General features: G+C 40.0%; 1 protein-coding gene across 1 annotated transcript; it reads left to right on the forward strand.

The window, feature by feature from the left end:
* Positions 1-228: 228 nt before the first annotated feature.
* Positions 229-19,569, forward strand: sim2 (SIM bHLH transcription factor 2). The gene is made up of 11 exons (XM_071461525.1): positions 229-781; positions 4,647-4,729; positions 7,123-7,212; positions 8,112-8,220; positions 11,803-11,888; positions 12,389-12,588; positions 12,882-12,988; positions 13,188-13,335; positions 13,427-13,580; positions 14,819-15,143; positions 17,211-19,569. Exons 1-11 carry the CDS (start codon positions 607-609, stop codon positions 17,948-17,950), a joined length of 2,217 nt encoding a protein of 738 aa, XP_071317626.1. The 5' UTR covers positions 229-606; the 3' UTR covers positions 17,951-19,569.
* Positions 19,570-23,648: the final 4,079 nt, after the last annotated feature.

Below are 23,648 nucleotides of genomic sequence, written 5' to 3' on the forward strand. Positions count from 1 at the left end.
GTGAAAATAACACACACACACACACACACACACACAGAGAGAGAGAGAGAGAGAGAGAGAGAGAGAGAGAGAGAGAGAGTGAGAGAGAGAGAATGGACAGTGCAGATCTGGTTTGGGGGTTTTCAGTCCACATCAGTTGGCGGTGTGACGCAGCCCACTTCTCACGTCTGTAATAACTTAGGCCTATATGTCAGTGTTCGATTCGTTTTTCAAGCCGAGACTGTCGATGTCCAGAGAGCAGCGGAGCGGGAGTGCTGCAGGTCTGGAAGTGTGCAGGTCTGGATGGATGGATGGGCGGAAAACTGACGGGACCGCGGGAAGTGGACGTGGCGTTCAGCGCCGGGGTCTCACGCCTCTGCTGTGGAGCAGGTGGAGCTGTGGAGCAGGACGGTGGGGCCATCGGCGCGGGGCTGATAGGATATCCTCCGTGACACACATGTAGTCTGGTCTGGTCTCTGGATCCAGATCCTGCTCGTCATCTCAGGTTTTTATTGGAATCTGCTCATGATGCGAGTTTTCACCTCCCGCTAACATAAATTTGAGTGAGACTAAGAGACTTTTACACAGGAAACTTTGATCTGAAACATTGATCTGAAACTTTCCGACATGAAGGAAAAATGCAAGAACGCAGCGAAGACGCGCAGGGAGAAGGAGAACGGAGAGTTTTATGAGCTGGCCAAGCTGCTGCCTCTGCCCGCCGCCATCACCTCCCAGCTGGACAAGGCCTCCATCATCCGGCTGACCAGCAGCTACCTGAAGATGAGGGCAGTCTTCCCCGACGGTAGGAGCACGGGCAGGCTGAGGGCCCGGGGACATGGCCGCACTGACACAGGCCCGACACATGACTGAGGTCAACAACAAGGGACGAGCAACGATCACACACACTCACTCCACATGTTTTCTAATAATCAATATAGTTATAGGAAATGCAGAGCCATTTCCTTCAAGAAAGACACCCAGAAAAATCACAGTTTTTTCTCAATCAGATAATTATCAGAAATGCCAAGTACATTTTTAGGCTCCATTTTAAATTTGACATCGTTTGTGTAAATACAGAAAAATAACATATAGACAATAAAGCTGTCTCGTAGAGGAACACACACACACACACACACACACACACACACACACACACACACACACACGCACGCAGGTGTATGTGGAGAAATTGATTCATACACCTTTTATTAAAGCGTCATTGTAAAGTGTTTTTAAGAAGCCGAGTTCACGACTAAAGGCTTCATCCATGGTTCATCAGTGCAACACGTGATATTGCGCATTAAAGGCAGGACGTCCGCGTGTAAATGATTTAATACGGAAATAATTCATTACTGAAGCGTCAACACCGTCCAGAGGGATTTTTCTTAACCTGGACACTTGCTTTTGATAATAGCTTAGCCAATTATAAAGTGTGTGTGTGTGTGTGTGTGTGTGTGTGTGTTGTGCCTACACATTTCTACCACTTTGATTTAAATTCAGGAGCCGCTGTACAACAGTGTAATTAAGAATTAAGAATTAATAACAATAACCACAACGATAATAAACATAATAAGAACAAAAATGATAATAGGCTCATAGCTGGTGAGAAGATCAATAACAGCAAAGATAAAAATTGTAGTAATAATAATAATAATAATAATAACAATATTATTATTATTACTACTGCTAATAATAATAATAATAATAATGATATAACGAAATCGAATAATAATTATAATAATATATTTATTTCGTATTAATAATTCATAAAAGTGAATTATGTCTTTCACTGTGTGTAAGATGTCCTTGAGGGCCTTGAAAGGCGCCTAATAAAATGAATTATTATTATTATTATTATTATTATGAGCTCTTGTAACTCTTACTGGCTCGGTGGTAAAAGTGAAAGCGACTTTAAGGACGTTCGCTCCTTCACTCAAACAGTGATTATTGTAATGAGTGGCTGCTGAATCCTGGAGTTCGGACTTGTTTTCTCAGTCTGATTAAAACCTGGTGTCCACATGAGGCGTCCCACTCATTCATCATGGGGAATTATTCCATTAGGCGGCCGCGGCTGCAGAGGGCAGGAAAACAGAGCCCTTCCTCTCTGTCATCACTCACACCGTCGGACTCAACACACGGCCCTTCATGGCCGGGCCACCCGTTAATCCGGGCCACGCCGGGGGGACGTTCACTCTCTCCTTCATGCTCAGTCAGCGGAGCTCTGAGGGGCCAGTGAGACACTGTGGCCGATGTGGAGGTGTCCTCCTGGTCCTGGTCCTCACACCTCACACGGTACAAAACAAAAAGACAGGTCTAATAAAACAATGCATTAATAATAAAGGAGGGAATGAGCTACAGTTTATGGTAGAGTAGTTTTATTAAAGTGCTGTTAACAGTTCTAAAGTTTCTGCTGCACTTGTTGACATTATCATGTTCATGGCTCTAAGATTGAAAATGAATGCTCTGCAGCTTTGATGGTTTATTTGCTTGCTTGTTATTTTCCTGCAGCTCTGGGACAAAATTTGAACTGACGTGAAAAGAAGAATTGATTTTATAATCTGAGCTTTTGTGCAAAACAACTAAATTTCAATTGTTGTCTGGAATAATGTGATAATAGGTAATATGTCAGCAGTTAGATACTGACCAAACATTTACCTCAGAGCACTGCCACTGCTATCAGAGTGTTTTGTTTGAGAGGGACACACACATACTGCAGGAGCAGCTGATGGTGGAGGCTTCAGTCCTGTTTTGTAATACTGACAAGTCAACTCCTCCTGATCCTGAACAAATCCTTGATGTTGAATTGAAATAATCTCTTTGTTATGGTAGACCCTGAATAGCTGTTGAAGTGGAGCAGCGGCAGACGCAGGGCTGTGAATGTCAGCAGGGATTATAGAGAGAAGTTTAGACTAACAGCGTCAGGCACTAACATTTCCTCCTGTCCTTCCTGATCGATGTCAGACCCCTGTTCCCTCCAATGTCCTGCTTGTTTCTAGCTGTTCCCACTCACACCTTTATACAAATATTTGTTTCTGCTGAAAGCACAACTTGGATTTGGTACGATGGAAATTTAACCCAGAAACTGAGCTGATGTTCAGCCTCTCAGCACGTGTCATGAAGTGTGGCTCAGTTTTGTGTCCCAAAGCAAACCACACTTTGTCAAACACGTTAACACTCCTCAGCTCCTCTGGCCTGTGAGTGCATCTGCTCTGTGACACATAGATAAAGAGGGTCACGGAGGGTCACGTGGATACAGAGTACACAACTACATTATACAGTATTTGGCTTTAAATAATAACTTTACATAACAAAGTGCAGCAAACCTCCACTGAGTGCCTTACAGCAGCTACGCTCATGCAGGGCTGATTTTTGAGAAATGTGAAAATTAAGGAGCGTTCGTGGAAATACCCCTGGAAACAGTCTTCACCTCAGAGAGCGATTGTTAATGATGAAATGCAGCCTGAAAATCTTTCACATGAACCTGGAATTAATCAGAAAGTTTGAGGACTCAAACATTTAGAGACTTCATGTAGAATGAACTGATTCTAGATCAGCAATCACATCTGAGCAAAGTTGGTGATGATCATCTGAACTCCTCTGTATAAAGCTCAGGTTTCCCTGAGTTGTGTCTCTTCATTGCTAAGTAGCATTGTAATAGTGGGAAAGAAGTGAAATTGTTATTCTAAGCACGGAGGAGCTTCCCCAGCGTCAGAGCAGGACTGGACTCAAGGTTTCTACAGTGCATGGAGCTCTAGTGGACTGTGGAAACCGGATCAGCTGTCTCCAGACCAGCAGTGACCACACCATCAGCAGATCAACACATCACAGACACAGAGTTAGCTGAATAAAGAGACTTGAAACAGCAGAGTCCTGTTCTGTCCTGGCTGTCTGTCCCCCCCCCCAGAGGCCTGGAGAACTTCTGTTGTGTTGACTGGATGTGCAGCGTTTTTTTCTGCTGTATTTATTATCAATGGTTGTGTGTTTTTGTGTGATTTGGACTTGGCAGTGTTTCCTAATTTGCATGTCTCTTAATGGAAACATTTTGGGTTATTGCAAGGTGTTTAAATCTTGCTCCGACCGTCAACAACAGATCTGATGTCCTCTGGATATGATACGAAACACTGTGCAGGACAACATACAACATATTAACCAGAGGGGACATTTATTTAGTCTGAGCTGTCACGTGTCTAGACTGCTTTATTCATTTGAATGCAGGCCTGTTCAGGGTGTGCTGTAAGCTGGGTAATGTACCATTAAATTAGATTTGAGGTGGTCCTGAGGACTTAGAGAAGACCACTAACCCGGTAGCAGCTGTGGAAAAAGACAGCAAATGAAAACCTTTTTTATATAAGATTGGACAAATTAATTTTTTTGGTCTTTGATAGTGTGTATATGAGTGTATGTGTGGAGCAGCTGTGGCATGGGACTGACTAAGGTTTGCTGGTTTATAATGTGAAAATGTAACAGAAATATCTCAATATATGTATTTATTATTCATCATTTATTTATTATTCAAGTCATATTTTTATTTGATTTGATTTATAATTATAGTGTGAAGTTTTAATGTGGTGTATTGTGCTTTATTGTGTTTTCATGCCGTGTTGCTGCAGGAAGACGAGCAGCAGTAAGAGATGGAGTTCAGTTTGTGTCTCTGTCTCTCTCTGTAGGTCTGGGTGATGGATGGGGTCAGTCAACAAAGTTCAGTCCTCTGGACAGCATGGCTAAAGAACTGGGTTCCCACCTTTTACAAGTAAGTACAACGCATATCTTGATCATTCTCAGAACAGGTTTTTCACTTTCAGCAGCTCATGATATCAATGCGCTGACCGCTCATCTGGCTCTATTTTAACAGCACCTTGGCGGATTGGTATTATAATGGCGCAGTGTCTCTCCCAGAACGAGATTGTGTCTGAGTTGTTTGTATTGACTGACCAGCGAGTCCGGTCCTGGCGCACGCAGCAGCTCTGTCCCGAGGGGCACAGAAGGGCTGAGTGAATCAGTGCGCTGCGCACAGCTCTACAAAATAGTAATTCCACAAATCACAACTTGTGTGTTATTTGATGAGGCGTGTGAATGAATCTTCGCTTTGTTATGAACTGTGGACAAGTTTAGTCCATGTGATGACCGGGAAACACTGTGTGTGCGCTCTGTGTTCCTATGTAGGCGCATGTTACTCTGCAGAACGCGTGTTCTTCAATAACAGTAAAGCCAGTGAAACACTGAGTGCAGTGTGTGTTCCTGCGGGAGTGACAGCCGCGCAGAGCCGCTTCTTTCCACCATCATTCTTCGACCGGCGGATGTGGTCACACAGAAAATAATTGTAATAGGCCTACATTTTATTCACATGATGATATCTGTGACAATTAGATAGAATAAAGCTTAAAACATCATCATGTGAATTCAACTTTGAAAGTGACATCATCTGCTCTGGATGTGTATCCATGACAACAAGTTTGCTCTGAAATAAAACGGGATTCCTGTTATTGCGTTGGCCGTCAGGATGGGGAGAATCCTGCGTTTAAAACACTGTTTCTGTTCTGTATCACACCACTACTATTTAAATTCAACCCGTTATCTATAAACTCATGAGTTAAAATATTTTACTGACGCTGAATCCACCAACAGTGTTAACACTAATACCACTATCGTCACAACCCAGCAGCTACGATAACAGCAGTGAGTGACACAGACAGTAACTATTACAGTAAAGGGAAACTCATACCTCAACCTTTTTCATTTCTCTGTATTTGCTGCTCCTGTGTCTGGTGCATTTGAATGTATATTCAATTATGTTACTTATAATTGTTGTTCATTTATGGACAGATAACTGAACTGAACACTGAACAGTATCAATCACAAAACACTTGCACACTAAACACTAAAACACTTAGGAAGCAGTAAGTTTGTAACAGCTATGAATCAAGCACCTTAAAAAAGTGACATTAAAAAGTCAGAAGCTTAAACTGATGACATTTGGTCTGAGCACCGATACTGTGAAATAAATGCAGATACAGTGCTCACAGTGCAGTGATACATTTTTGAGCATAAGAATAATAAATAAGCCAAATAAGCCATGAGAGGATGTAAAATGTGCAGCTGCTGTGAGTCTGGTTCTGTCCATACATGGTCTGACTGAGCACAGCCAAATACTGCGCCCAACTTTGTGCACATTAAATAATATTAAGATTGTTTTGCAAACGAATTATTTGTACCTTTAATTTTGAACAATTCTATAAAACCTTAATCATTCTTGTGCACATTTTGCTGCATGTGCTATTACAAAGGTTGCTGGTTTTATTACATTTCATTCCAACTGAAGAACTGTATCAAACACATGATACAGTTCTTTCTCTGGAGAAAGCTGAGTCACAAATGATATAGAAAAAAAATGCCAGTAGAAAATCAAGGTTTTTCCTGATTTTAACAATAAAACATCAGGCTCTGATTCCACAGGTACAGCTAAGCTTATTGGGGGTTATAGTGGGATTTGGTTTTAGTATGATTTAACCTTATCTCTTATATATATATATATATATATATATATATATATATATATATATGTTTTCAGGTTATATAATACCTTTGCATTATATATTAAACATATGGGAATATATGTAATATCTGCAAATATTCATCAGTTCAGTATAATTTAATAAGCCTGGTCAAGAAGTTAAATTTAATAAATTTAATTTAAATTAAAAATGTAAATTTTCAATTTGGAATTTTCTAAATGAATCACTATAATATTAATAATTATTAATAGATATAATAGCAAACCACTCAGAGCATGCATCAGTTCCAGAAAGTTAAAAAAGTGTGTACAAATTAGTTGTTGATTCATTCACAATTCATCCATCAAAAGAATTAGAAATTTCAATAAATACTTAATTTACAGAGCCTTAGTGTTTTGGCTCTGTAAATAGTGTTTTGTATGATTTAATTACATCAATATTTTTTAGAATTAAAAATAAAGAAACATAAAGCACACACACAACAGATTTTTAATAAAAACTAAAAAATAAAGAGGCCTCACACATGGTAATTTGGTGCAGCTGATTCATATGGCAGAAAACGCTGTGAAAACAAAAATCATTGACATAACAAAGTTGTGTTTAACACTAACTTCTTTGTTACTTCACTCAGACTCTGGATGGCTTCGTGTTTGTTGTTGCCTCTGACGGCAAAATCATGTACATCTCAGAAACAGCATCAGTCCACCTTGGCTTGTCCCAGGTAAGACCCTCCGTCCCCTCAACATGCTCCGACCACGATACACTCCACACAAGTCAACTGTTGTTTATGTTTATAACATTTCAGATGAACCATTAGTAATTAACAAAGGAGTGTGGCCATAAGTAAGAAAATTTAATGAGAGCATGTTCACAAATGTAATATATAATTTCCATACATGAAATATATTTAAATGAATAAAGTAAAATAAAAAACATCATAAAACTATTTCAAATTATACATAAAACCAATTAGAAAATGTCATATATTGACATGTATGTGTAGCCCATACTATGTTCTATGTTTATGTATGTATGCTGATATTGTAGACTTATGTTATGTAAAGCCTGTCAATATATGTTGATATTATAAAGAGTAGGGTCCAAAAGTCTGAGAGAGCTTTCCCAGAGTGTGAAGACACACATGTTTAAAATCAATGAGACATTAATAAGATAAAACATATAGAAACATTTTTTTAATATATGTTGTTTAATAAACATATATAAATTAAATATGTCTCATTACCATGTATGCTCGCAACATGTTGTACCATGTAAAAATTCATCATAGATATTTTAATATATGTACATATACACATTTTTCTATGGGTATTTTATGTTATAAACGTCTATCTTCATATATCCAGAGGATGTATATATGTGATAATAATATAGGTATTATTGGTGACATATATGGCAACATCACTCTTGGTATAGGGACATATGTGGTATATTATATTTTTATATGGGATGTAACACACAGTATAGCACATGTCAAATTATAGTACATGTGAGCTGGTCTTTCGTTCCTGCAGGGATCCAGTTTATTTCTAAGTTTTGTTTTGCATTTTGTTGATCAGTTGTGGTGTAGCTGCTCACATGCTGGAAATGTGTGTGCTGCAGGTGGAGCTAACAGGAAACAGTATATTTGAGTACATCCACCCATCAGACCATGATGAGATGACAGCAGTACTGGGTGTTTGCCAGCCCCCACACCATCACTTCTCTCCAGGTACTTAAAGAATAGTCTCCATCTCAGTCTCAGGCTCTACCATAAATTCTCTTGTGTTTATGTGTGTGTGTGTATGTGTGTGTGTGTGTGTGTGTGTGTGCACATGTGTGTGTGTGTGTGCTGCTCACTTCTATAGAACAATTCGAAAAAATGAGATGAATATGAATGTTGAGGATTTTTTCAGATGATGGGCCTTTGTGATGAGATCATCATGATGATGGTGTCATGATGATGTCATCAGGGTGTTGAAAATGTGCCTGTTGGTAGGGACTGGTTGGCCTGCAATAATCCATCATCCAAACAAGTTTGTTTGTTAATTTATTTAGATCCCCAGAAGCTTTTGCATTGCAGCAGCTATTCTTCCTGGGGTCTATCCTCTTTTGATCTTGACAATACTTACATAATACATAATCACAGTAGTCCTCATCACACAACATTACATATAACACAATACACACACACATAATAATGCACATAACATCAACAACTGACTCAATTTTGAATAAACAAACGCATAATATGAAAAGCTCTGAATGAATCTACTGTTATTGAACAGATAAATATACTCCTACAAAAATGTTTGCCAATGAATCATACACAAAATATACTCTACTATACTTTTTAAGCCATATGTATTATTTTGTTGTACAATTCACACAAGTTGTAATTTGGATGTGAATTCCATTCCTGCATTGCTATATATATTACTGTAGGCTGAATTGATGTTTTTGATTTTGGGAAAGTAAAATCACTTCCAGTAGCAAGCCTTGCTGAATAATTGTGTACACTAAAAGATGCTAAAAGATTGTTTTTCATTAAGAATAGATGGAGTTCTTGATATGATAACATTCCTAATGAACACTATCAATAAATACAGCAATCAATTTTTTTTTAATCTTATTTAAGGATTGGTGAGATTGCTGTTAGTTTAGGTTGTTTCCTCTCCCTCATATGTTCTTTTAGTTCCTTTTCCAGCCATAGGTTGTTGACATTTCTAACCATAAATTTCTTTAATGGTGCATGATAGTCCATAACTCCCATTACTGTTTCATTGAAAGTAATGTTTCCTTCCTTTGGATTTTTTTCAAAGAATACTTTTGACCAGTTAGCATCTTTAACATCTTCCTCATATTTGACCTGATTGAAATTCAGAAATGATCTTTTCCATATTACTTGTGAACCAGGCTTAGGAACTTTTGTTTTCCTAACAATAGCAATGAGATTATTGTCAGTATAGCCTATTGGCACAGATATTGAATTAGAGTAAAACTCTGGTGTGTTTATAAAGATATGATCAATACAAGTGATCATGAGAGCCATCACTCTTTAAATATACTCTAGTTGGTTTGTTAATAACCTGTGTTAGTCCACGATCTGTAGACACGTTCATTAGTTTCATTTTCATCTGACAGCTAAAAGAATTCTAATCTATATTCAAATCACCCATAAAATACTATATATTTCATAACTAGTACTTGCATGATCCAACATGTCACAAATTTTGTCTAAATACCAACTATTTGCACTTGGTGGTCTATAACAACATCCTATTAATATTGGTTAAGAAGTTTCAAACAAACTTGTAGCCACAGTATTTATATATTTGGTGATTGCAGACCCTGTCTAATTTTAACAGGTATATGACTTTGAATGTAACAAGCAACCCCTCCTCCATATGCATTCCTGTGTTTTCTAAATATAGTCTAACAATCTATTATCAGTGATGTATCCTCAAATGTAGAATCTAAATGAGTTTCTGATGTAAATTATTTAATAATAATAAATCTCTGTTAATTCAGTTAATTTATTCCTGATACTACATATTTATATGGACAATTTTAAGACCTTTTTTTAGGCAATTTGTGAGACATTTAACCAAGATTTATACTTTTGTTTTTCATTTTGATAAACTCATAATTGAAGTAACATCTACCACAGTTCACATCTACATTTAAACATATATATGGAGCCAAATCAGGGCCAATAGTGTTTGTAAATGAAAAACTCAAATTTGAAATGGAAAGTTCAAGTTTTGATCTTGAGTTTTTCAGTTTAAATATAATTTTGATTCAATTCTGGAATTTCTTTTGAATAAATTATTTATTTTCATTTTTCACTTTAAAATATATTTTGATATTTGAGGTCTTATTTTTTTCATTTGCAGATTAAATTTTTCAGATTCAGATCTTATTTTTTTTTTACAGCTGCAAATCTTATTTTTGCACTTTTAGAACTTTTTTTCACCTTCAGAATTTTTTGAAGGCAACGTAATCGAGGAAGATCCTCCTCAGCCTTCTTGTTGTGTTTGTTGTGCTGTCACTCATGATTACACGCCCCTGTCTGTTGATGCCACGCCCCCCACACAGGCCACATCAGGGCCAAATGTCTTAAACTGAAAAAATGTGATCTGAAAGTGAACAAAAGATCTGAAGTTGAGAAAAAGATCTGAAAGTGCAAAAAATAAGACCTCAAATATCAAAATAAATAATTTATTCAAAAGAAATTCCAGAATTGAATCAAAATTACATTTGAAAGATTACATTTAAAGTGAAAAAACTTTTCCCACACTTATTTTTAACTTGAATTTGATGTCATATTTTTCAAATCAAAACTTGAACTTTCACTTTCAAATTTTAGTTTTTCAATTACAAAACTATTGGCCCTGATTTGGCTCCATATGTATACACAGGAACACACAGTGTACATATAGTTTGTTGTATTGCCACCTTCGTTGTCTTCATCCATTCTTGACACTGCACCTCTGTGTACAGGAGCCCAGGCAGCCAGGTGAAAACACATTCTTCTTGTGTTAGTCTTTGTAATACTCACTTCAGCCACAAGAGGCTGAAGTGCACCACAACCCCAGTCTAAACAGGATTCATGTGTTTTTACCAGGTCATTTTTAATTTCCTCTCTATTTGAGTGGACAAAGCCCATATCATGAGCATGTTTTAGTGGATGTTTGGGTTAAACACAGGACTTTCACCCAGGAGGCCTGGGTTTGAATCCTGTTATATTTATTGACAGAGAGAGAGAAAGAGAGAGCAGCAGCTGTCTCTGTGCACCTTTCATAAGTTCCTGATAATCACAAAGACAATACCAAAAAAAATTCTCAGGGCATCTGTATCCTCGTCCTCACACCGAGTGTGAAGAGGCTTGGACAAGTGGTCACTCACAGAGAATGTTACTGCCTGGTGGAGTTTAAAGACGTGGGTGTGGAGCAGGTGGGGTCTAAGGAAAGGAGGGCAGCTGCATCTTGAAACATCTGCTTTGACTTTGACTGCTCTTCTTTACTCCTGCTGTTTCCCTGCATTGACCTTTATTCTTAGTGATTACTGATGCAGTGGGTGGCCTTTAAGTTCATGTGTGATGTATGATCTTGGTCAGCTTTTGTATAGGTGGCTTGTAGCTTAGACTTTACATCGCTTTGTACTAAAGTGTCTGAAGAAATAAATATGCTAAACTTTAAATCATTTTAGGAGTAAGAAGAGTTACTGGTGACCACGGCACTGGGACATTGTATTGTATACAGTATATTATATAATGGGATTAATGGTTCTGTGATGTGTGCTTGTGTTATAGATTATGAGGTGGAGCGCGCCTTCTTCTTGAGGATGAAGTGTGTTCTTGCTAAACGAAATGCAGGCCTGACATGTGGAGGATATAAGGTAGGTGCAGCCGCTGGATGATCGACAAACATGACCAATTCATCCACAGTAACTTAGGGGTCATCAATAAGTGATGCATAAACAAATCATTGCTTACTGGAGATTCTCAAACACCCCCGGGGGTAAACACTAAGGCCTTTTTAACCTCAGACTGTGTCTTTCTGCAGCAAAGCACAAACACACATGATATGTTTCTGTTGATGTTCAAGGACCACTGAGCAACCACAGTCCACACCCGAGTCTGCTGATGTGGTGTGTCATATTTAGGGTCATTCTTTATTTCACCCCCAAAATCATTTTCTAAACTCCTGATTCTTTGATGATAATTGACAACAGCACACACACACACAGATATGCTCACATGCAACAGTCAAAGCTCAAAGGTCCCTGACTGATATTCCAGATTTTTAATTGGCCATGTTAAACTAGCGACACCTCCAGAAAACAAATCATACTGAGAACAGTTCATATAATGACACTGGTGTTGTGCTGTTTCCCAGGTCATTCACTGCAGCGGCTACCTGAAGGTACGTCAGTACATGGTTGACATGGCGCTGTATGAATCCTGTTATCAGACTGTGGGTCTGGTGGCAGTCGGTCACTCCCTGCCCCCGAGTGGTATCACTGAGATAAAACTGCACAGCAACATGTTCATGTTTCGGGCCAGCCTAGACTTCAAACTCATCTTCCTGGACACGAGGTAGGAGTGAGTCTGGACTAAGATGAAAGTCATGATGTGGTGATATCTGGATGATCCCTGTATGGAATATAATCATCATAAAACGCATTGCAAATCATCCACAGTAAAAAAAAATCATTGGTAATTACAAATAGACTCCTACAACACATACATAAAATAAGATGTTATGAGATTATAAAAATACGTACACCATATGAAATAGTTTGCTGTATGGTTGGAGGGATAACCGAACATGATGATGACGTTCAGCTCGTGACTCTCAGCCTGTGTTGTCTCTCCTGTGCTGGATCCAGTGTGGCAGAGCTGACGGGCTATGAGCCTCAGGACCTGATAGAGAAGACTCTCTACCACCATGTCCACACCTGTGATGTTTTCCATCTACGCTATGCTCACCATTTATGTGAGTCCTCCAAATCTTTAACCGGACTTATGGTGGGTGTGTTTGTGTTTTACACACTGTGACTGTAACTCTAATAGACCACAATGTAATGAAGCCACAACAGTCACAGTGCTGTTATAAGAAGAGACCCTCCCTGTGTGACTCTGATGTTGGATTTGACCCTTCCTCTTCTTGATCCTGGTCTCTGTGTTCCCTGTAGTACTGGTGAAGGGGCAGGTCACCACAAAGTACTACCGCATGTTATCAAAGCATGGAGGCTGGGTGTGGGTTCAGAGCTGTGCCACCATTGTCCACAACAGCCGCTCCTCCAGACCTCACTGTATTGTCAGTGTGAACTACGTCCTCACGTGAGTCAGCACCCTCCTCCTGTAAGTCTCCAGATTAAACCTCCAGTTAAACCAGTACACAGGTATACAGTGTTTGCCTGTCTGTTTGCAGTGACATCGAGTGCAATGCGCTGCAGTTATCTCAAGACCAGAGTCGAGCCACTAAGGCTGGCCTCAGTCTTACTTCCTCTGAGGACCAACGCAAACAACTGAGAACCAAAGCTGTCAAGATGAAGACCAAACTCAGAGCAGCTCCCTATCCTGAGGTGGGACTTCCACTCGGCTTACTCATGGTATTTCTGTCACGGCCTAGTAAGAACACTTAGGACTGAAATGCACAACTCAGAGACTCAGGCAAAAGTTCAAACAGACTTTAAACTTTATTGAGAAACATGCAAACAAGAGAAGATGTGAGGGTTAGCTGTCTGAATCTATAATCTACTGTACAGCAGTAAGTGATATAATGTCAGCTGGAAAGCTGTGGCTGGTAAGACATGATTGACAGTCTGGATGGGAATGAATGGAACTGAAACAGTATGGAGGTAAAGGGGGAATGGTAAAGAGGTGTGGGGAATCAGGGATTACTGCAGGGCAGGTGGAAGTGGCAGGATCTGGAACAAAACATGCAGGCATAACTGAATGATAAATGATAGAGCACAACTGTGACAGTTTCAGAGTGAACAAATCAAATTTTATCACACAGTTATGATGGAAATGTTTTGTGTCCTGCTGAAAGGACAGTTTCATTTGCTGTGATACATGGATTCATTTTTTGACCTAAAACAGTCCCCACATGACCACATATATAATGATATAACCTAGGTTTTGGACACTGAAATCAAAATCTCAAAAGCAGTGTGAGGGTATCCTTTAATATGAGTTCCTCCCTGCTTCCACTCTTTATGCTAAGGTAGGCTAAACAAAGAGATCTTATGACTGTCTTTGACATCAAACGAGTATTTCACCCCAAAACTGTTCCTTTAATAGTCAAGAATGTGGCGGGAAAGCCTGTCAGAGGAGCTATTTGTAAGTTTTGCTACACAGCCAATGTCAGCATTAACTACTGTTTACTCACCAGTGAAGAAGAAATCATCAAACTTTGTCACCAGCAGCTGGACAGAAATCCACTTGTTTTGGTTCGATTTCTATCACTTATTTTATTCTACTGAAGTTAGCATGCTAACCAGCTAGTTCTGGATCATCTCGTCACTTTCCGATATTGAATCACTGCAGCGTCCAGTCTGTCCTGAAGACGTAGCTGCTCAGAGGACGTTTTACAACCTGTTGTCTTGTAAACACAATGATGGCTGAAGCTCTTGCCAAGACGGTAAGTAAACAGCTGTTAATGCTAACGTTGGCTATGTAACAGTAGAAAAACTTACAAATTGCTCCTTTAATGTAACATCTCTCCATGGATGCTGCAAACAGCTGAAAACACAGAAATAAAAATGGGATTTAGAAATAGCCAGTAACATTTTCTATGTTGCTGTGTGTTTATTGATAGCAGCAGGCCACTAGGCTCTTCCAGTCCAACCGTGTGAGCTGCTCCCCACAGAGAGAGCTGTTGAAGGACAGACCCCCATACCCAGTGACCCCCTGTAGGGAGAAGAGCTCGAGCTTGAGCCCTGACGCAAGCCAGGCGTCCTGCAGCCCCACTTACAATCTGACCCTCCACTACTCCAACAACCACCGGCATCTGGATGGTCAGGGCCAGCTGCCTAGCTTAGTTCCCTCCTCTCAGCTGGCTCAGCAGATCATTGGCTCCCTACACAGCAGAGTGCCTGTTGGATGGAACATCAGCAGCCCCCCAGCACCCAACAAATACACAGGTACAGTCTTTATCTAACACAGTTTAGGTTACCAAGATAAAACCTCATGAAGGATTCTATGGATTTGTTTCCTCTATTAAATACATTTTACTTCATCTTTACCTCTGGCAGCTCCAGTATTTCCATCACACAAAGATGGTGATACACCTAAGCAACTCTTGGCCACCATTCAAACTGTTGTTGTGATGGTTCATCAGAGAGGGGAATAAAAATTGGCCCTGGATTTTTGGCTCAGACTGGCTCACCAAAACCCATATGGGGACTCACCATCACTTACAGCCCATATTACACTTGACAATAATCAAGCAGTAAACAGGTTAAATGAACAACAAAGATTTGTAGAATAATACAATGTGCATTTACTGTACTTGCTGTAGTCTCCTTAGATTTACATTTTTGTTGTCACCAGTGCACAGAAAAACACACACAGACCACAACACACCAAGTCCAATGAGCAAATAGACACACATAATTACACAACAACAACAACAAAAAAACCAACAGAAAACTAGAATTACCACCTTGTGGTTGTATGCTTTCACCAACCAGTCACAATCAAGTTACAGTGTTGAATAACAGTCAGAAGTGTTTTTCCAGAACATTATGATTTCACAGTGAAGTTAACCTTTGACCTTTTGGATATAAATTGTCATCACATCATTTTATCCTTATAGAGTTAAATTGTGCCATAATTAGTGAATGACTTTGAGAGTTATGTCCAAAAATGTGTTTTCTGAGGTGACCTTGACCTTTGAACTTTGACTACAAAATCTAATCAGTTCATCCTTCAGTCCAAATCAGTGTCTGTGTCAAGGTCAGTGAAGCATGCCTGAGCGTTGACTGGAAATACCAGGTGGATTTTATAACCTGAGCTTTTAGAAGAATTCAATCATCTGCGTACAGAGATACTTTGAGGATTTTTCCTCTTCTTCTGACTCCTTTAAAGTCTGGGAGTGAGGACAAAGCACACTTCTGTCTGGTGCCTCGGTAGAGAGCAAATTAATTAGACGATCTTGTTTCTTCTTATACGAGCCTTTGGTGAGACATACAGAGTTGGGCCACAGCTGTGAACAAACAGGTATATTCTGTTTGGCTCAACACCTCCAGAGAAAATGACCCATCACACATATTGAGAGTGTTAAATCATTGGTGTAAATTACCCCAACATGACTCCTGTCAGATGTATTGTGGACGTCATGACCTTATCAAGTCTGAGGACTTTGAGGTCTGAATCACATGGACCTATAGGTTTGCTCTGAAGTTATCATGAGATTCAGACTAGAGGCTTCTTTTTATATAGTCATGTAGTTTTATGTATGTTATGGTTAACTTGAAGTGCCTTGTCTTCCACACATGTTATTATGGTGCTGCAACAATTGGAAGTCCCTTCATTTCATGATGATTGCTTCCATAATATGGCGGCATGGTCCAGGGGTTACACTGTCCCCTCACAGCGGGAAGATTCTGGGTTCAAACCTGGGTTCAGCCAGGGCCTCCTCTGGGTTCATGAAGGTTCATTGTTTGTCTTTCTATGTCAGTCCTCTGATAGGCTGGAGACCTGTCCAGGTGAACATCTCTCATGGTCAGCTGTGTTTAGCCCCAGCCCCCCCTGTGAACCTCAAAGGTTCAGAGGGACAGCTGATGGATGGACGCCTCTATAATAATATTATCCAGGTCAAACAGCTGCTGACAGGAAGCCCAGTTTAAAAAAAGTTTAACACATATCTGCTTCCATGCCTGCACAACACATGACTTTGTTTTTCAGATGAGTCTTCTTTGGAAAGTGTTAACACAAATGTTAATTGTCAGGGGTGGAATAATGGCTCAGTGTGGGTCAAAGGCCCCAACACAGTGACTAATGTGTGTTTATGCATCATGTGGAGAAGGACATGTGCAGGGACACTGACATTATATCACAACTTAGTAAAGCAGCTAGTGTTTCTCTCCAAATATTTTCAGAGCATGTTCATTAACTCGTTGCCCTCTAATCTCCTGATGCTTCCTCAGGAATATTTCAGCAGAGGTTCTGTTGTACTTTCAGCTTGTTAATATGCTTTTCCTCATCAGGCCCGATGCTGGCAGCTGACTGCAGGTTCCCTGATGAGATCTACCATGATTGTTCCAGCAACATGAACCAATACTTTCCTAGCAGGCTGAAGGAAGAACCCTACAAACATTACACGCTTATCCACAGCGAGGTGTCTGATGTTCGTCCTCATCCCCGTGCTCATGCCACCAAAGATGGTAAGACTTCAAGCCAGGATGTCGCACTTAATTCGAGAGGTGACCGGGCCCTGCCCTGCCCTCTGCTCAGCAGCCTGGTACTGGGTAAAGGCGAGCAGGTCGGCTCATTGCAGCGAGCAGCGATGGGCCAGCCTCTCCCTGTGCAGATGGTGATGGAGCAGAGGAGGAGGCTGTGTATGATGGAGGCTCCTTACAGCCGCAGAACGGCAGAATATCCACAACCTGCTGCTGGTCACCAGCAGTGTGAAGCTGCCGCAGAGCCACAGCCTCGGCCTGCAGAGGATGACAGGAGAATGGTGATAGGTATGGGGGTCGGAGTGGGACTTCCCCAAACTCCCTATATGTCTTTGAATTTTCATCAAGTAATGGGCAAACATGGTTCTATTAAACCAGCCGCTTTTACCAAACTGAGCCACATAACAGACAGCCAGATTCACCACGGTAAAGATGCAGCCTCTTACAGCTGCAACAGCCAGAGTCCCAGCTCCAGTTCATCCCCTGAGAGCCACAGAGAGATCTCACATTACATCGGCACATCAGTCATTATCACAAATGAGAGGTGACCCAGGACAGAATCAGGAGACTCTGAATCCAGCTGGGGCCATTTCTCTTTGATCCATTTATTTTGCACTCCTGCAGGACAGTTGGACACGCAATAAGACTTTACAGCTCTACAGCAACCTGAACATAGGATATGTATTGAATACAGCTTTTGCAAGAGTATTATTAACTTTTTATTGTTATTATTCAACTCAAACCCAAACTTAGGAGCTAAACATTATATGTAATGTGAACTTCATTTTGTACTGTATAACACTTTACTAACATACATGGAAATGCCTTGTCTGACTTGTTAGTGAAAATCTCAAGTGTTCATATTATGTAAGTGTGTGAAGGTCCTGTACAGCCCTTACCATTTGGAAAACACATCTTGCATGAAGAGCATCAGCAATGCTGCAATGTCTGAGAAGTTTTGAATGAAAAAGAATGTTTCATAGTGAAGTGAAAAAATAAACTGAAAAACTCTCAAAAGTTATATTTCTGATGAATTTTTGAAAATAAAGGAGCAAAGTCACTTTTTGCCAACATAGATTACAAAGATTTACTCTGACCTTCATTTGTCAGAACCAGAGACCAGAGCCTTCATCAGGCTCCAGAAAGGCTCAAAATGTGATCAGTAAATATTCAAATAGTGTGAAACAGTTCACACAATGACTAACAATAAATAATGAGGATAAAATACAATGCTAAAGGAAACACTGAGCACAAACGCAATTATTTCCTTTATGAATTGTCAAATTGTTTAAAACTTATAGTGATAATAATAAATGAAGCTCAGTGAAGTTGTTTTGTTCTTTGTCTCCTCTTTATTTTACATTTTCACTTCACTGTATTTTTAACTTGGTAGCTCTAAAAACCTTGTATACTGTGGTCAAAAGAACATGAGGTGATCACAGTCTTACTACACATTGTGTGCTAAACATCAATTCATGTCACATCGCTTGTGGTGCAGTATAACTGTGTGTGTATGTTATGAGTAGAGACAACAGGGAAGGAGAGGAAAACAGGTAACAGACCAAAACCTCAAAATGAGACATTAGGGTACAACCAGAGATGGACAGAGTACTCGACCTCAGTACTTGAGTAAGAGTACAAATACTACCGGTCAAAATTTACTCCGTTACAAGTAAAAGTAGCTCAGTCTAAATGTTACTCGAGTAAGAGTAAAAAAGTACTTGCTTTTAAAGGTACTTAAGTATCCAAAAGTACATGCTTTTTCTTTAAGTAAAAGTAAGAGTAAGAGTAAGAGTAAACTTCTTATTTTTCACATCAATGAATTACTATAATTTTTTCTAAATGAATTTAAGGACCTTTTAAGTCTTGTTTCTGAGAATTAACTCTTTGAAACCACCTGCACTGATGTGCTTGCTTTTAGAACCACAGTGTTTTATAAAGCCTGCAGAAACACCTATAAGAACAAATACAATGAATGGGATCATAAGAGGACAGCAGATGTTGCAGATGCAGTGTTTATTAACAATCATTAAAACTGTAACCAAATGAACCTGCACCGTCCAACTAACTCTCCATCATTTAGCTAAGTTGGGAACTGGAACCCCCTCAAAGACCAATGTTGTCCCCAGACCACTGGTTGAGAACCACTGCTTTACAAAAACTACATCTCTGCTTTCAATAACTCAATGTTGAAGTCACTTGACTTTACAGGAAGGACATGTGCCAGTACAATATAGGAGCACAACAAACTCTGGCTCCCCATGTCTGTCTTGTCTGTCTCCGTGCCTGTCTCCCAATGTCTGTCTCCCCATGTCTGTCTTGTCTTGTCTCTTGTCTCTATTGCACTCTTGTCTCTATTGCACAGCGTGCACTGTGATAGGTTTCATTCTTTGACAAACACAGCTTGTGTCCAATAGTATTTTAGAATTAAAAAAAAAATTTAAAAAAAGAGCAGACCTGAAAGTAACGAGTACTTTTCAGCCTTCCTAGAAATTTACTCGAGTAAAAGTAAAAATATTTGTCTTGGAAATGTATTCAAGTAAGAGTAATAAGTACCAAAGAAATCTAATACTCAAGTAAAGTACAAATCCTCTGGATATGTACTTAAGTACTGTACTCAAGTAAATTTACTCCGTTACTGTCCACCACTTGGTACAACAGATGATGCAGCTCTCACACTCAGCTCTGTGATGACTGAATGTGGACATTGAAATTGGTACAGTGTCATGGAAACATGTCTGTTGAGAATAAAATGAAGCGTAGTTTAGAGAAAAATTGGTTTATTATAACTTGGGTTATTTCCATAACTCTGGGCTTTGAGTCTGTCACTTATGAAAACACCGCACTTATCAAGCTGACATCTGCAAACCTGATGACATCACTAACAAGAAATTGGACAGGTGAAAAACACAAACACTCAGATGATCAGGAACAAACCTATGTGCACTGTTTTGACTGTAGTTGTATACTGACTGTATTTGTCCATGGTACTGACAGTAGTTGTGCACTCTACCGACTGTAGTTGTTCATTGTAGTGACTGTAGTTGTGTACTGACTGTAGTTGCTCACTGTACTGACTGTAGTTGTGCTTACAGGTTTCTTGTGTAATGATTCTTATTGACTGCCCAGGTGCGCTTACAACATCTAGACATTTTTTGATTTGTTTTCTAACGTCACCTGACACCTGAAGTTCAGTGTTATTGTAGGTGATGGAACCGGGAGCTGTCAAAGTAAAACCCAGGTTGTCATAAACTGTTTTCCCTATAATTTGAGAATGTTTGTTGGCAATCTTTTAATGCTGTCTGTGATTGGCCACAATTGAGGGACATGACTAAAGCAACGTATGTTTTGCTTTAATTTTCTTTATTCCTATTTATCTGTATGTGTGTGTGTGTGTGTGTGTTATTTGTTTGTTTATTTTGACTGGCAGGCTGGCCAGAGTTGACCACAGGTCGGGGGTGCGTGCCCACTGGGGAAGTGGGAGTAATGATGTCTGATAGGCAAAACAACCAATAAAGAGGCAGCCCTGTATCAGTGAAACAAGATGAGACAAATCTGTGAGTGTGTGTATGTCCACTAAAACGGAATCTACATTCAACAGTGCACAAACATAGTGCACCGCCACTGCTGTGGTGCATTGTTCAGCTGCACTAACAGGGTCAGTCATCAGCTGAAGAGTCGTCTGGTGAACAGAAGAAGTTCAACTCATGCAGAAAAAAGAAGCGTTAGATGAACTTAGTAAACAACACGTGGACAGAGGGAAGAATAGATTCTCTGCAGTCAGTAAAGAAAGTGAAAAGGCTGGCTTCTACAGCAGAACTATCCCACAGAGCAGACCTCAGAATCCTCCTTGAACCACTATGGAGCGGCCCTCACAACCCACTGACCTGAACACCTGAAATTCTGAGGGTGGGCCACGTTAATGTCTGTTTACTGCAGGGGTCGTATTCACTCCTTTTCTCTCAAAAGTCCATAGTATGGAATGTCCCAACAACATCCAAGTCCACACATTTCCACACACATATTTGTGTATGTGAACAGAGACATGCTCAGTGGTCCAGTAAAATGCGTTCCTGGGATACTGCATTGCAAATCAGTGCTGTTGTCCACTAGAGTTGGAGGGGCATCAGAGAGGGCAAAACATGGTGAATTCAGTTGAATTTTCAAGTCAGGAACAGCATACTGTTGATAAGTGAAAATTATAATAGTAACGCCCATAGGTGTAGTGGTGTTCATCTTTGTGGTTTCCTCCCTGTTCATCACAGCACGGACACTGCTAATGTGTGTGTTTGACTGCAGTCTCTTCCTCTGAGTGGAGGTCCTATCTGAAGGTGAGCCAGAGAACTCTGCTCCTCCCCCCACGGGACAGTAGCTATGCTGTTAGGCAGTCAATACGACCCCAGCAGCCAGCCCACTCAAATTGTTTAATAGGATGTTGAGAGTGCGGCACAGTGCGCCATCTGCTTAATCACCTTCTGACTGCATCTGGCATAGAGAGACATTCTCACTGCATCTGTAAAGCTGAACCCCTTACTCCCAGAAGTTATTTAAACTGTTTTATAGGAAACATGATTGCTGGGTGGATTATGTTCAGAGAGAATTTTTCTTTTTGAATGAATGACGCACTTAATTTATTTTATTTTTATTACTTTACCTTTATTTTACCCAGTGTTTGCATCAAGCCTGTAGTTAGGTTTAGGCAACAAAAATGCTTTGGTTAAGATTAGGGGCATCAACAATCTGACACTTCAGTCACTGCAGTCTGACCCACTGCATAACGAACTACATGAACTTCTGTGCCTGACGGTGTTTTTCAAATTCACCCTGGATTACTGGGTCACACATCAATTATGTTGTCTGTTTTGTGCTGTTTTTGCTGTTGTTGCTGTCTGTTCTTAGACTGTACATATCAGGGATGACAGTATAGTATTTTACTCTGCTTTCATATATGTAGTGTGTTGTGGTTCTATGATAATGACAATTGACTGTTTTAATTACACTGTACACATAGAAGCTCAAAGAGTTGAAAATTAGAACCAGCTATAAACTCATTGCACAACACATCAGTGTCATGATTTGTTTTGGAGCGATATTGAACTGCATTGTCCCCATCAAATAAATAAATAAATAAACTGTCCACATCTGAACATTCACACCTTTGAAAATTGATGATTGACTGATCCTTTTATTAGGATGTTTCTCCTGAGAAACAAAGATCCAGCTCTGAGGTTTCCCCAGCTTCACTAGAAGACCAGCTGTGGAGCTGGAGGCTCATACTGGTCAAACTGGTTTCAAGCAGAAGCCTGTGAATATTCTCATTTGTCCAGGTCATAGTATCTCAAAGGAGTTTTAAATCGAAAGCAACTGGACTTGGTTAGCCAAGTCCAGTTGCTTTATGAGAATATTCACAGGCTTCTGCTTGAAAAACTCCTTTGAGATTTCAAGCAGAAGACATGAGGTTGGTACTGAGGCAGGGACACGGTCATCAAACCGTCTGGATGACTCTGTCCTCATCTTCCTCTCCTCCTTAACACTTCCATCATCTTCATCTTCCTCCTCGACACTTCCATCATCTTCCTCTCCTCCTTAACACTTCCATCATCTTCATCTTCCTTCTCTACACTTCCATCATCTTCCTCTCCTCCTCGACACTTCCATCATCTTCCTCTCCTCCTTAACACTTCCATCATCTTCATCTTCCTTCTCTACACTTCCATCATCTTCCTCTCCTCCTCTACACTGCCGGGATGGAAGGTAAGCTTCCTATGGGGAGCAAGTTCAGCTGATTGCCCGTCCAGTGTCCACCGATGAGAGGGATCTAACTGTATCTCTTTAGTGGGAGGAAGTCTTGTTCATCCAGGGCATTACAGCTGTTGGCCAGCTGGAGCTCCTGGGATGTGACATGGAGCAGGGACTCTTTTTGCCATGTTGACTCCTGCTGACGGTCTTCCAGGTAGAGGTAGAGCTAACAGGGATCCACAATCTGGGAAGGAGCTGGTTCTTGACAGGGCACAGCTGAGTTCTGCTGTAGCTGCATCAGCATTAGCAGGGTCCACAGATGCTTCATACTCTACTATCATAATATTCTGGTATCACTTTTTTATGATTTAGAATCATTAAAATAAACCTTAAATAACTTTAACTTCAACACTTTACATTCATTGTACCAGTGGATTTTCTTTTTGACCTTAACTACAGTATAATGTGTTTTCAAATATGGTTTTTGCAGTTTCTGATTCCAATAGT

This window comes from Trachinotus anak, unplaced genomic scaffold (assembly GCF_046630095.1).
Source record: "Trachinotus anak isolate AG129_WGS33_773 ecotype Australia unplaced genomic scaffold, CSIRO_AGI_Tana_v1 ptg000024l, whole genome shotgun sequence".
Lineage (NCBI taxonomy): Eukaryota > Metazoa > Chordata > Actinopteri > Carangiformes > Carangidae > Trachinotus > Trachinotus anak.